This window comes from Lepidothrix coronata, unplaced genomic scaffold (assembly GCF_001604755.1).
Source record: "Lepidothrix coronata isolate B3197 unplaced genomic scaffold, Lepidothrix_coronata-1.0 Scaffold5, whole genome shotgun sequence".
Taxonomy (NCBI): Eukaryota; Metazoa; Chordata; class Aves; order Passeriformes; family Pipridae; genus Lepidothrix; species Lepidothrix coronata.
Genome location: NW_016690185.1, coordinates 3,797,446 through 3,810,633, shown reverse-complemented (window position 1 = coordinate 3,810,633; position 13,188 = coordinate 3,797,446). Strand labels below are relative to the sequence as shown.

Sequence of the window (13,188 nt, the reverse complement as noted above, 5' to 3'; positions counted from 1 at the left end):
AACCAGTTTCTTCCTTTAGGTCCTAAAGGTTGGTGGTCGGTTTCTTTTTTCTGTCATTCTTCTTCTGTAAAGGCCCTGCCTATACAGGACTTAATTTACTGGTTTGAAATGGTTCTTTTCCAGTGAGGATGGATGGTTTCAGCTTTCTTTGAACAGAAGATGACCCTTGTAAGCATGGTTTTTGTGTCATCAAATTAATTTAAAATATTCAGGTTCTACATACCAAGTTTCATAGAGATAACTACTCCAATATAGGCTAGCAAGTAATTTCTTGCAGCTATTAGAGCTACTCAGCAAGAACGATTTACCTTACCAATAGATCCATAGGTATTTTATTTTCTCTCTCTATTTTTTAGAAACTAAGGTGTGAACTTCAGGAGACAAAGTCTAGTTTGGACTGTATCTAAAAATAAATCTCTAGTCACTATGGTCTTTGGAAAGAGTAGCTATCAAATACTTTCATACCAACAGTATCAACTGTGGTGCTGGAAAAGATCTCAGAAGGTAGCATGGCTTGACTCAAAACATTCCCTCTCCAGCACTCTTCTAATGCAGGTTATCATACACATGGCCACAAGAACTATCCTAAGAATCCTAACTCCTGGAATATTTACCTGCTTGGTGATAAAAACGCATACACCACCAGTAATGTTTCCCTGTACTTGCTGTTCTAAAATCAGAATTCTGTTAGGTAAAAAAAAAAATAAAAAATTAAAGTAAGAACACCCTCCCCTCCTCCCATTCCCCCCCCCTTTTAATTGAATGTAATTGAATAATTTCTCTGCTACTTATCTAAATTCATCATATTTTCGAGAACTAACATTCCATGTATCTTGTTTGGGACTTTCTAACTGCAAATATTTATGTCCCGTTTCAGCCAGTATCTTGGTAATCCTGTTCCTGTTCTGGGTAAACATGCCTTCCTACAGCAAAGACTGAGGGCAAAGATGTATAAATAATACTTGTAACCCTCTTCAAGACTTCAAAACATTCTAAACACATTAACTGAAGTTTTATATCACCTTCATCAGATAACAGTATTGATATCCTTAAAAAGGGGCATTCTGAGTCCGAGTCTCTTGCTTTCATATAGCAAGTGTACTCAGTAATACAGGACAAACTTACATATTCCTATCCCTGTACTTTATTCACAGGTCAATATTTTGGTCACTGATCTGTTTAGGTATAACTGCCATTTTGACCCCACTGCCAACCCTCCTCCGATCTTCCCAATAGGCAGTGCTCCCACTTCAGAACGATCTCAACAGTTGTCTCAGTAAACGTACCATGAAACATGCTGCTGCATCTTCCCTAACAGTCCCCTAACAAGCAACAGGCCTTAGAAGCTCACCACCACACTGGCTCTCCCTAGGGCAAGCTGATGCACAGTCAGTCAGTAACCTCGTACTTTGTAGTAAGACCTCTTACATTCATTTCTTAGAGTAACAGGAGGCTGCCTGGCCTGCTTGCCTCTGTCTGCCCTGCTGGACTCCTTGCAATGCCAATAGTTTCTATTCATTGCCAATTATCTGAAGACCCCAGATTTGTAAAGAGAAGAAATTACCCCCACTGTCTACAGTACATTATAAACAATATACCATTCTTTACTTGCTGCTTACTTCAGGAACCAAAGTACCTGTTTTATTGTATCTCAGTGACCTGAGCATGGTAAAAAAAAAAAAATTGTCATAAGCTAGAATCAGGATGCTTTCAACTAAGCTACATCATTATGGAAAACACATGTTATCTCAGTCTCTTAAAACAAATGAACACTGAAAGGAGTCCAGTATCACCAATGATGACCTTTTACTACTCTTTCACTATACAAATAGCACAAAGGCCAAATTCACAGGAAACCATTACCCAGCATTACACCTTTAGACTGGAATGTGTATTATTCTAGATTTTTTTTTAAAAGACAATATAGAAAGACTTACAACTTAGAAAAAAGACTTACAACTTAGAAAAACCCAATCAAAACAGATGAAAACCTTTTACCTTCATCTAATCGTCTGCAAGTGAAGTTAAGGGTTAGGTGTTTCAAACAGTAGTATGTAACAAAAAACATTCTTAAAACACAGACAACATCATAATAAAGGCATAAAATACTCACATATGCAACATTTGCATCTAATACAACCAACAGGAGTTTTTAGGTATGTCAGAAGTTGATATATGAAGACTTGATTTGTATCCAGGGATTGTGTACACAAGCAGGAAGGTGATGGCACTCCAGCAGAAGCCAAAGCCTAGGCTCCACTTTCCTGACCCAGCTTGCCTTTCGCTTTTCTTGCCTTGCTTCCTTGCCTGAAGGCAAAGTCTCTACATGAATATATCAGGACCAGATACAAAAGAGGAGTACTTGAAGTTAGACATTGTGATTTGGAGTTTGAAATGAAGTTTAGATATTACCAAGGTAGGCATGAAATTTGAAAGGATTTTTGTACAGCCAAGTTATATTATTAAACAAGGAAGACTGTTGGGTTGGTTTAAGTAAATAAACATAAAATAAGTAAATCTCTAGAGCCACTAGTCAGGCAAAATTAGATTCCAGTGCACGTTTTACCGAAAAATATGACATTGTTTCAGCACAACAGAAGTTACCTTGTTCATAGCAATAATAACATTCTGCTTCAAAAGAACCACAGCAACCCAAAAATAGGAAAATCAGTTTGAAATCACACATTTTAAACCCACATACATTCCAAGACAATTTGTTGAAATTACAATACTCATTATAATTAGCATTTTCATCGAGGCAATCAATGCAACAAAAAAAAAGTATAAAGCTTTCTCAGTAAGAATATGAACGACCTGACCAGTCACCAGAACACCCAGCTCCTTCATTTTCCTTGGACGTAAATAAGGATATTCCACAATTGCACAGAAGTCACTACTCAGTCCCTTGGGGACCAAGGAAGGATGGTCTTGCACAATTTTTTGGCAGGAGGAAGCATTTCAAAACTCCTCCATTTCCACTACTTCAAGCCTTGACTCCCATCTTCTTGAACCATACAGCAGAAAACTGGTATCATTGCTGGGACCAGAAGAGCAGATGCAACTGGCATTCTTAAGATGTATTTTTGTAACTCTAGTAGTGTTAGGATTTGGAAAGATATTTCAAGTCAAGCCAAGCCACGGAATGACAAAGCCCCAAGCCAGAAGCCTGGCTTCCTGGGGCAGGAGCAATTCTGCACCCCCAGGAATAGGAAGCACTTCAGACAACATCAGCTGGGTGAGGAAAGAACATGAAAGTTTGAGAAGAAAAAATTTGAAAAAGAACTTTACTAGCAATTATTTTCTTCATATGTACACATACAGTTTGGAAAAAAAAAAGAAAAAAAAAGAAGAAATTCAGACTTCTCTTTAAGAATCCTTAGATTTAAATATATATATATATTTATTAAAAAGAGACATTGACTCTACGGCCAAGACATCATGCGTCTCAGAACAGGTTTTTACAGCCATGTTATAAAAACCCCTTAGCAAAGAAGTTATGCACTAGACTTCAAACACATGTACTCCAAGAATGACACTGGTGTGGAGGATCTTGTTTTACATCCATTTATTTTTGTCCCTCAGCAATTATAGCATAGTTTCAATACATTTCTAAAGCTATAGAGAAATACCAGGGCAACTAGAGTACATACAAGCCAAAGTTAAAATGGTAGACAGCTGAATTAAAAAAAAAAACCACCAAAAAAAAACCAAACAAAAAAAACCCCAAACAAACAACGACAGAAAAAAACCCCAAACCAAAACAAAAAGAAGTATGCATTCAGCAGGAAATCTACTATACTTCATTCAGTTTAGGCTTTGTTCTTTAGGGAACAAGGTGCTAACGTGCCATTTTCTCATAAAATGAATCATAATTGCTTCCAAAGAGTTTCTGCTGAAAATGTAGGTGGAAGCAAATAAGTGTAACACTAAACTTTCTCCTATAAACTTAGAAGCAACACTTTCTTGAATCAATTTCCACCCTCCAAACACCACTGCTGCTTTTCTTATATGAACTCACTGTTTTATTAAGGCATAATATGCCCTGAGCAATATGCTGGAAATTAGCCAAAAAGCCTAACAATTAAAAAGCAAGCACCAAGTGATTTTTTTATAGACAAATTTGGAAATCTGTTTTGAAACTCACCTGGACTTGGGAGTAGCACTTGAGGAAAAAAAGAAAATATTGCTTTTAATTACTTTGAGCAGAATGGCAGTGTTAATTTCCCTTTTCTCCTTCCAGGCTAAGGTTTTCAAGCTAATAGTCTAGGTACCAAAGTAGGACCAGCATACTAAGATTTAAGTGGGACATCTGTTCTAGAGCTTAATTTTTAAGCAACTCGGCATAAAAATTTCATTGCCCCACCCTAAGCAATTCAAATTAAATCTTATTTTCCTCAAGAGGCAAGATTCTCATATGCTGGATACCTCTGGTCTTAAAAGCAAGATGGACCCTGGACAGGAGAAACATATATACTGTACATGCTCAGATTGCCTTCCACTCTTCTTTTTAAAGCCAGAAAAGCCTACAAATTACCTGGTGCACTGCACAGTTTCTCTGTAAGATGCACAGTATAAGAGAGTCCAGGATTCAGGAAGTTTTCAAAGCTAACGCTAACAGCACACACAACTTTCTACAAATTTAGGCAATACTGGCTAGTCCCTTTAAGCTACCAGAGTATCCATAAAAGAAAGACAACCAAATTATACATTTTATTCACATTTATTTTTCGCTTTTAGTGTGCTCACAGAAAATTAGAACACCTTAAGCAGGAGTTTAATAGCAATTTTTGTAAGCAAAGTTACATTCCATCTCTAAGTCAAATTGGTCAAAGCTTCTCCAGTATTTACAAAAACATGATAGACAAGATGCTACACAAAAAAAAACATTGCATCTGAAGAGTTTTTCTTTATTTTCAAAGACAACTGGAAAAGAAAGCATTGTCTGCTGTAATCAAAAACATACCACAGTATAAACAGTAACCATTCCACTTATCACAGCTTGGTTGAGTTTAAAATTTGTGTTTAAAAGGTCCAAGATGACTGCAGTTTTACAAAAATGGGCAGGGTGGAAAGAGTTGCAAACTTCATGTGCTTCTGGATATCAAGATTTGTTTTTTTATACAATAGTCACAGTTAAAAACACCCTGCTGGTAATACATAATTACACTTTATTAAGGTCATAAACCAGCAATAAACAATAAAGCCTATACAACTTGTATTTCTACTTAATCACTGACTGATACAGCTAACATGAGATAAGTGAAAAGTTCCTATGGTTTAAATGAATTCCTAAGACTATGATCTCTTTATCTGGGTATTGATTTTTATTTTTTATTTTTTTTTCCTTTTTCCTTTCCTTCTTAATCAAGACTTGTAGTGTTGTAAACCTTATAGAACATCTGCCTCACAAAATACATCGTAATAACTTTCTTTTAAAAAAAAGACTAACCCCTTACATCATTTCTGACGGGGCGCGCTCCCGGCAAGGGCTGCGCGCCCCGGGTTCCCCACTGCGGCCCCTGTCACTTCATTTGATATCCCTTATTGACCCACCCATCTCCTTCATATATGGGCATGTCCATAGACCGATCGGCAAAAGTTTTATAATATGAAGAGAGTTGCAAAGTATGAAATTAAAAAAAAAAAAAAACAAAACAACAAACAAACCAGAACAAAAAAAAAAATTTAAAAAAGAGAAAAAAACCCGAACCAACCAAAACAAAATGTTAATACTGATGAAAAAAAAACCCCAAAAACCCCAAAATATAGAGGGTGGGAGAGGAGGGCGGAGGGGGGCCCCCCTCCGCCCGTTGGAATGGCGGCAACACACAACGATTTGAGATGGGAGCTGCGGGGGGAGAGAAAAAAAAGAAACGAGACATCTTTTAAATCAATCCCTGGTTGTAGACAAGTTCTCCGAGACCAGTACCTGGCACCACTCCAACAAACAAACAGGGGGGAAGAAAAGTCCGTCGGCGAGGGGCGGCGGCGGCGCTTACTACTCCGCCGACTCGGCGGCGGGTCCCTCGGGACTGCTCTCGGCGGGGGGCTCCTGCCGCGCCGGCTCCTCCGCGGGGGCCGCCTCCTGCTCGCCGCTGCCCGCCTCGCTCGTGGCGGCGCCGGCGCCCGCCGCCTCCTCCGCCGCCTTCGCCTTCCCCTCCGCTGCCTGCTGCGGCTGCTGCGGCTGCTGCTGCTGCTCCTCCGCCGCCGCCGCCGCCGCCGGGGCCTCTTCTCCCGCCGCCTTCTCGGGGGCGACCTCGTCCGATTTGGCCTCCTGCGAGTCCCCCGCCTCCTCCTTCGCCGGCTCGGCGCTACCGGCCGCGCACGGCTCCTCGGCGGCCGCCTTGCCCTCCTCGCTGCCCGCCGCCTCGGGGGCCGCCGCCTCCTCCTTCCCGCCTTCCGCGGCGGCGGCGGCGCCCTCGCCCTCGCCCCCCTCGCCGGCCTCCTTCTTGTTCTTCTTGAAGGAGAAGCCGCTGAGCTTAAAGGACTTCTTGAAGGAAAAGCGCTTCTTTTTTTTTTTCGGGGTCTCGCTGCTGGACGAGGGGGTCGCGCCCTCCTCAGTCTTGGGGGAGGACTCGCCCTCCGCCGGAGAGGCCGGCTCGGTGCTCTCCGCCTCTCCCGCCTCCTTCTCGGAGGCGGGCTCCGACGAGGCCGCCTCCTCCTTGCCCGTCTCCTCGGCGGGCGCGCTGCCGTTCGCCTGCACCTCCTCCTTGCCCGCCTCCGCCGCTGCGGGGGAGGCGTCGCCGTTCACCTTCAAGTGGCCGTTCTCCTGCAAGACAGCGACCAGGGTTACCGACGGTGACCGGAGGGTGTGTGTGGGGCGGGACGCGCCCTCCCCGCCCGCCGGCCTCGCTTCTCCCGGTTCCCGCTCCCGCGGTTCGAACGCCGCGCCCTCCGCCGGGCCGGGCCGGGCGCCCCCGGCGGCGGGCGGGACGCGCGACGGCCGCCAGAGGGCGCCGCGGTTCTACGGAGCGGCGGCGGCGCCGCGCACCCGCCCCCGGCGCGCCCCGTCCAGCCGCGGCGGCGGCGCGGGGCGGGGAAGGCGAACAAAGCTCGCCGGGCCCGGCCCCGGCCCCCCGCCCGCCGCGGCCCCTCCGCACCCGAGCGGTGTGGCGAAGCGCCCCCGCCCCCCGTCCCCCCCCCCCGCTCACGCCGCATTTGCATCTCTCAGGCGCCCGGAGCGCGGCTGGCTGCCCCGGGCGGCAGCTGCGGGGGCGGCGGGGGGTGGCTGCCCGCAACGCCGCCGCTGCTGCGCGGGGCAGCGGGGGCACGGCCAGCCCGGCTCACGCGTGGGGAAGGGGCGGTGGGTGACAGAAAGCCGTGCCCCGAGGCTGCCAAGCCACTGGCGGAGCTGCCACAGACGGGGCAGGCGGCGCAGCCCCCAGCCCCCAGTCCTGCCCGAGGGGGATGCCTGCGGAGCCCCCCGTCCGGCGGCTCCGGCCCCCGCTACTACACAGCCATCCTGCTCCACCACGATAAGCGTTTCGCGCGAGTCACCGAGCGTCTTCGGGAGCAGGTTAAGCGGGCAGAAAAGCCAAGCCAAGGTGTAAGATCCTTCCGTTTACGAGCCATTGGGACACTCCACCATAATACACGAGGGATTTAAAAAGAAAAAAAAAAAAAAAAAGAAAGAACCCTGCCCCCGCCCCCCGCAGGAAAGATAAAGGAACGAATCATTCAAAGCCAAGCCCGTTTAACCAAAATAAAGAAATTATTCCTTTGCCTCGAGTTGCAAAGATAAAAGGATCGACCGTATTCTCCATTGAATGTGCCACTGGGGCATCAAAGGAAGAAGAATCAAACAGGATGCGAAAGAGAGTCCGTCGAAGTTGGCTTAAAAAAAGGAGTAGATTTAATATTTTTTTTTAATTTGTTTGTTTGTTTGGTTTTTTACCTGTCCATTCGCCTTGGATGGAGATGCAGCCACTGCTTCCCCAGGTTTCTCGGCGGAGGCTTCGCCCTTTGCAGCGGTCTTGGAGAACTGGGCACCCATGCTGTCTTATTCAACAAAGAAACTCAACAGATCCAAAAGGAGGGGAAACAAAGAGCGTTGGGTTGGTATAAATACTGGGCGACCAGCAGCAGCAGCAACACACACACACACCAGAGGGGAAAAAAAAAGAGAAGAGAGAACAGAACCGATTATAATGCACTCCTTTTAAAAAATTTAAAGTTGAAGAGATCAAAAAGCAGCAGCACAGGAGGGAGGGGAAAAAAAGGGAGGAAAAAGTCGAGCAAAAAAAAAAAAAAAAAAAAGGAGCCCAAGTTTAGTAAAAAAGAAGTAATAAAAAATCCCAGATTTGTAGCCGTACTGTAGACAAGGAGAAAATGGAGAAATCTCCCTGGTTGCTAATAAGATGCGGAGTCCAACGCCCAAGTGCACAGATGAATGGGCTTCCCGAGCGGTGACGGCAGCGCTCCGCCCGCCGCCGGCCAATCGCGGCCGGCGCGCACAAAGGGGGGCGGGGCCCGCCCGCCCGGCGAACAATGGAGCCGCGATGGCAGCGGTTTGAAATCGGCCCCCGGCCGATAATGAATGTGCCGCTCCGCTCCGCCGCGGCGCGGGCGGGCGCGCCGGGACCCGCGCCGGGCCGCGAACAAAACACGCCGAAAGAGCGGGGCGGGCGGGCAAGGACAATGGTGCGAGGGGCGTGCGGGTGAGTGCGAGTGCGAGTGTGAGTGAGAGCGTCCCGGCCCCGCCGTACGCCCCCGCCCGCTGCCGCCGTGAGAGAGCAACAGATAGTGTGTGCGAGCCCCGGGCGGGGGAGAGGGAAGGAGGGGATTTGCTGCTTGCTTTTTTTTTTTTTTTACCCCCTTTGGGGTTTTTTTATTCTTTTCTTCCCTGGGTTTAATTGGTCGCGATTGTTAAATCGCCCCCAATTTGGAAGGTATTCGAACCACGTAGGTCGGATTTCATCGAACGAGATCACGAGTCGAAATTAGTAGGTCTGTAGGCCAGATGTTTCAAACGCTAAAGCAGCGGCGGCAGGAGCCGCTGCCAGAGCAGAAACGGACCCCTCCCCCACAGCGATATTGGCTTGGAATAAAATATTTTGTGATTAGCCTAGGGCTCTAATTAAATTCTGCTGTCTGATTATTCCTGATTTGTGTTTTTAAAGTATTTTCTGAGGCGGTGACCCACTTTACGATTACATTTCCATGCACTGAAGTAGTGGGCGAAGGACGTTATCAGGGAAAGATTCGCGCTTTCCCAAACCCCAGCCCCGAGCGTCTATTTACGTTGAATTTAAACCCTCGAATAAGATGCATCCCGAAACGCGATGCACGCGAATTAACGGTGATCTGGAGCGCTTAGCAGCGCTGGGGTGGGTGAAATATCACGGACCCCACTGATTTTCTTTCTCAGGGGAGGGGGCAGTGTGTGCGGGGAGCGGGGCGGTTCCCTCCCTCCGCGCTGTGATGCGGGGAAGGCTGGCCCAGAGCCCCCCCCTCCGACCCCCTCCCCCGTTTCCTCGACACCCCCATCCCCTTTTAAGGAGTAGAAACGAGCGTCAGAACGATCGTTTCCCTAAATCGGGTAATATCCTCCGAACGCGTCTTGTTTATAAACAAGGATGTTAAAATGATTCCGATAATGAAGGGCTGCGAAGCGGGGAGGCTCGGCCCAGCCTCCCACCTCCCTCTCCCCGCGGATTACCGGGGTTGGCGGGATCGGTGGGCTTCGTGCAGGCGCCGAGAGCCGCCTCTCGGTAATCCCGGCGAGGACAGCCGGCTGCTTTCAGCCGCTCAAGGGAATATTTCGTGTCCTGGGGGCAAAAAGGGGCATATGGTTGGTGTTTTTTATGGGGTGGATGCGAACTCTCCCTCCCACCCGCCGCATTTCACGCACAGCCCCCCCTCCGCCGCCTCTGGCTGCCTCTCCCTTTGTTTCGGCCGCAGCCGCCCGCCCCGCCGAGGCCGACGCAGCAGCTCCCGCTCCCCCGGGGGGCTGCTCCCCGCACGCCCACCCGCGGCAGCGCTCCCCGCACCGACAGCACCCGCAGCCGCGGGGGGCAGCCGCCGGCCCTGCCGGGGTGAGCGCCCGCGGCAGGGTGAGGGTGCCGGGAGCGCCGCCACCGCGCCCCGGGGCTCCCTCGGCGGGGCCGCGCCGCCGGGCGGTTTCCTTGGCGACGGCCGAGGGGCGGTGGGGCCTCCACGGTGGGATCGGGAGCGGAGCGGGGCGAGGGCGGCCGTGCCCGCCCCAGCGTCAGCTGCGGCTGCACCGCGGCGGCCGCTCCCGGGGGCAACGGTGTCGGGAGCCGCTCTCCGGGGATCCGCGGGCCGCCGCCCCCGCCCCGGCTGTGCGTGGCGGAGCGGTGTGTGCGGCGGCGGGCACCACCGGCAGAAGGGATGGAGCGAGCTGCGGAGGGCTCACCTTGTGGCGTGACGGCAGCGCTACCGTGGGGCACGGACAGCTAGACAGCTCCCTTCCTCGGGATCCTCCTCCGCTGCTCAAGGGGACTCCACGTGTAGTGTTTTCTCTGCTCATTTTAATCTGGATATTTAGCAAATCGTGGTTTTGGTGGTGGTGGTTTTGGTTTTTTTTTTCTTTTTAGACTGGTTGATTTAACAGATCACTTAAGAAGACCTGCTGGATGACCACGATAGGACTTCACAACCAGTATTAAAAGGCACCTGTCCATCTTGCATGGGTATGTGCAATTTCACCGACACGGGCATATGCAGTTTTACCGGCACGGTCATGTGCAGTTTTACTTTCCACCGTACTTATGTCTGAATTTCAGAGTAGTGTCACTTAAAAATTTCACAGAGTGACTGTGGGAGTTTGGACAGCGTGTGCTCTGCGTTATGCTTCTGATATATTTTTCAACCATTTCAATGTTTTACAATCTGAAAAGAAAAAGAGGAAGAAAAAAAGAAAAAGCTTTGACTGATCTTACTCTAGGTGCTTAGTTCCACAAGTTCTTCTGTAGAGTCTCTGGACAAGAGACTGGAATATATCTGGAATATATGTACATTCCCGCTGTCAGTCCCATTTCAAGTAAAACCTGGACAGCTATCTCTAACCCAAACCCTTCAACATGAGATGCAAATGCAAGATTTAACGCCTTGAATGACCTCCTGAGCCATCGGCTCTGTGTCACACCACACACACCTTTATGGGCCAAGCAAAGAGACAGACTGGAGGGGAGATTCCTCATTCTTAAACTTCTTCTTTACTCAGGTTCCTGATCTTTTCATCTCCTTCCAAGGGAAAGGAGGGAAGAAAGAAAGAAAGGAGAAAAACCAAAACAATCCCTCACTGGTGTTTTGGAGCAGGACTAATCAGTTATGAATATGAGAATACTGATTTTCTACCTTGCCCTCCACATAAAAAGTTGTTGTGGCATTTCTGTGGCAGGAATGAGGAGGTACGAGTGTAAAGTTGCTCGTGCACAGGGTGTTGGAGATTTAGAATCTGAAAAAAGTGGTACAATTGTCAAGTGTATTTGTGTTAAGGCTTTTACCACAATAGCTGTGTCAGCAGAAAATCAGATTCCCTCCCTTCCCCCCCCCCACCCTGTGGCATGGGTGGCAATATTTCTAAGAACATGACAGCCATGACTGAGAGACAGCTCAAAAATGAAATGAGAGGAGCCCAAAAATTAAGGCAAAGAGACAGGGCTGGGGACCTGTTCTCAGGGGGGGTAGCAGGATTCATCTTCCCTTTGCAACTCCAAAGGTTAAGGGCCTTGTCACAGCCAATCTCCTGATTTCTAAGAGTGTGTTGCATGCCCTAGATGAAGTTGTCTTTTTTTTCAGTTCTTCCAAAATGTAACTCCTCTCAGCACATTTTGCCTGAGGTATTTTCATCTTCTGCCTTTTGAGAAGGGGAAAGACTGAGGTGTGGACTGCTTTGTAGTGTGCTGCCCAGAAAATCAGTGTCACGGCTGACTCTGAGTTACTGATGCTTGCCTGGGCCTTCATGGTCATTAATACTGAATCTGTGCCTTGTAGCTACAACTTCGATCAGGCATAAACACAAACCTTCCAGTCAAGCTAGCCAGGTATAAGCATGGTATGTAGCACTTATGTCAACTTTACACTCACTTTCTGTGGGGAGGTTAGAAAAAAAGCTGATAGCTTTTGGCCCAAGAGCAGCTGAGGCAAAGTTGCCCCTGCAAAGTGTTTGGCCACATCTAGAACAACAGCTGAGCATGGTGCCACGCTATGGGTTATGTGTCTACAGAAATCCTGACCTTACATCCGGTCCTCTGAAGCTGCAATTTACAATCCTGTGAAAGCACGGCTTCACTCCTGCAACCACTGCCCAACCTCCCATCTCACTAATATCCAGCTTTTATTTTTTTTTTATTTGTTTTTCACAATACAGTGTAAAACATTAATTTCTATCCATTCCTGAAAGACAGGCACTTTCATTTGACAGTTCAGGAAAAGGAGAAAGCTATTGAGTAGCAGCTCCCTGCCAGTATGGCAGCTGCTCACTGGAGTCCCAGGAAAACACATCAGTGACACTCACAGTTGGCTAAGGTAAAACCACTATCATGAACATGCTTTAACTCCTATTAAAATTCGAAACTTTTAAAAACATGTCCTAACTTGCCACACGTGGTTGGGACACAAATGTATTTTAACACATTTGCTGGCAAATGCACTAAACTGCAACACACCCTGCCAACACTGAGATTTTGAAAACACGTTAATTAAAAGTTTTCACTGACACTTTTTTCTTTTTTTAATGCACCTTTATCCTCGTCCAGACAAGCCTTTAAAGAAAGTGAATCTAAGAGCGGTTTTGGGAGCTGGAATCCTATGTTTACAGAAATCCTGAACCTGTGTATGCTTTCTGGTGTTCCCATTGTGACTCTCTGAGCTCTGAGGATGTGCTGGGAAACCTCCTTGTGTCCTGGGGTGCACAGAGACTTTTCCTCTGTGCAAAGAGGGCAGCAAGCAAATGAAAAAATAATAATCAAAGTTTACACCGAGAGATAATGTTCCCTATATGCTCATCTACTTTCTTGGAAGTCCTTTCTTCTCTTGTCCTGGTCCTTATGGAGAAAGAGTGTAACATGCATAGGACAAAAACCATCTTGCTTTCCCAGGAAATATCAAACTGGGACAGTTCTGTTAACAGGAGAACAGGATAATATGAGCTGAATAATGTTAAAAGCTTCAAGTTCTAAAACTAAATTCAGATTTGTAAAACAGTTGCATCTTTTCCAATTT

At 47.6% G+C, this 13,188-nt stretch overlaps 1 protein-coding gene across 3 annotated transcripts; it reads right to left on the bottom strand.

Moving 5' to 3' along the window:
- Positions 1–3,548: 3,548 nt before the first annotated feature.
- On the bottom strand, positions 3,549–10,488 carry MARCKS (myristoylated alanine rich protein kinase C substrate). 3 transcript variants are annotated; one of them, XM_017829850.1, is made up of 4 exons: positions 10,376–10,488; positions 9,659–9,767; positions 7,895–8,067; positions 3,549–6,769 (listed from the first exon to the last, which is right to left on the bottom strand). In XM_017829850.1, the coding sequence occupies exons 3-4, from the start codon at positions 7,991–7,993 to the stop codon at positions 5,999–6,001; spliced, it is 870 nt and encodes a 289-aa protein (XP_017685339.1). In that variant the 5' UTR covers positions 7,994–8,067; positions 9,659–9,767; positions 10,376–10,488; the 3' UTR covers positions 3,549–5,998. The 3 variants fall into 3 exon arrangements, with proteins under 3 accessions (XP_017685339.1, XP_017685350.1, XP_017685331.1); XM_017829861.1 differs by lacking the exons at positions 9,659–9,767; positions 10,376–10,488 and adding an exon at positions 9,241–9,268; XM_017829842.1 differs by lacking the exons at positions 9,659–9,767; positions 10,376–10,488 and adding an exon at positions 8,313–8,401.
- Between the last annotated feature and the right edge of the window lie 2,700 nt (positions 10,489–13,188).

What these genes read in the sequence shown, in the direction of transcription:
- MARCKS (XM_017829850.1), bottom strand. Translation starts at nt 7,993, where the DNA reads ATGGGTGCCCAGTTCTCCAAGACCGCTGCAAAGGGCGAAGCCTCCGCC. An exon ending in CATCCAAGGCGAATGGACAG is followed by an intron (nt 6,770 to 7,894) that starts GTAAAAAACCAA and finishes GCTGTCTTGCAG; the next exon opens with GAGAACGGCCACTTGAAGGT.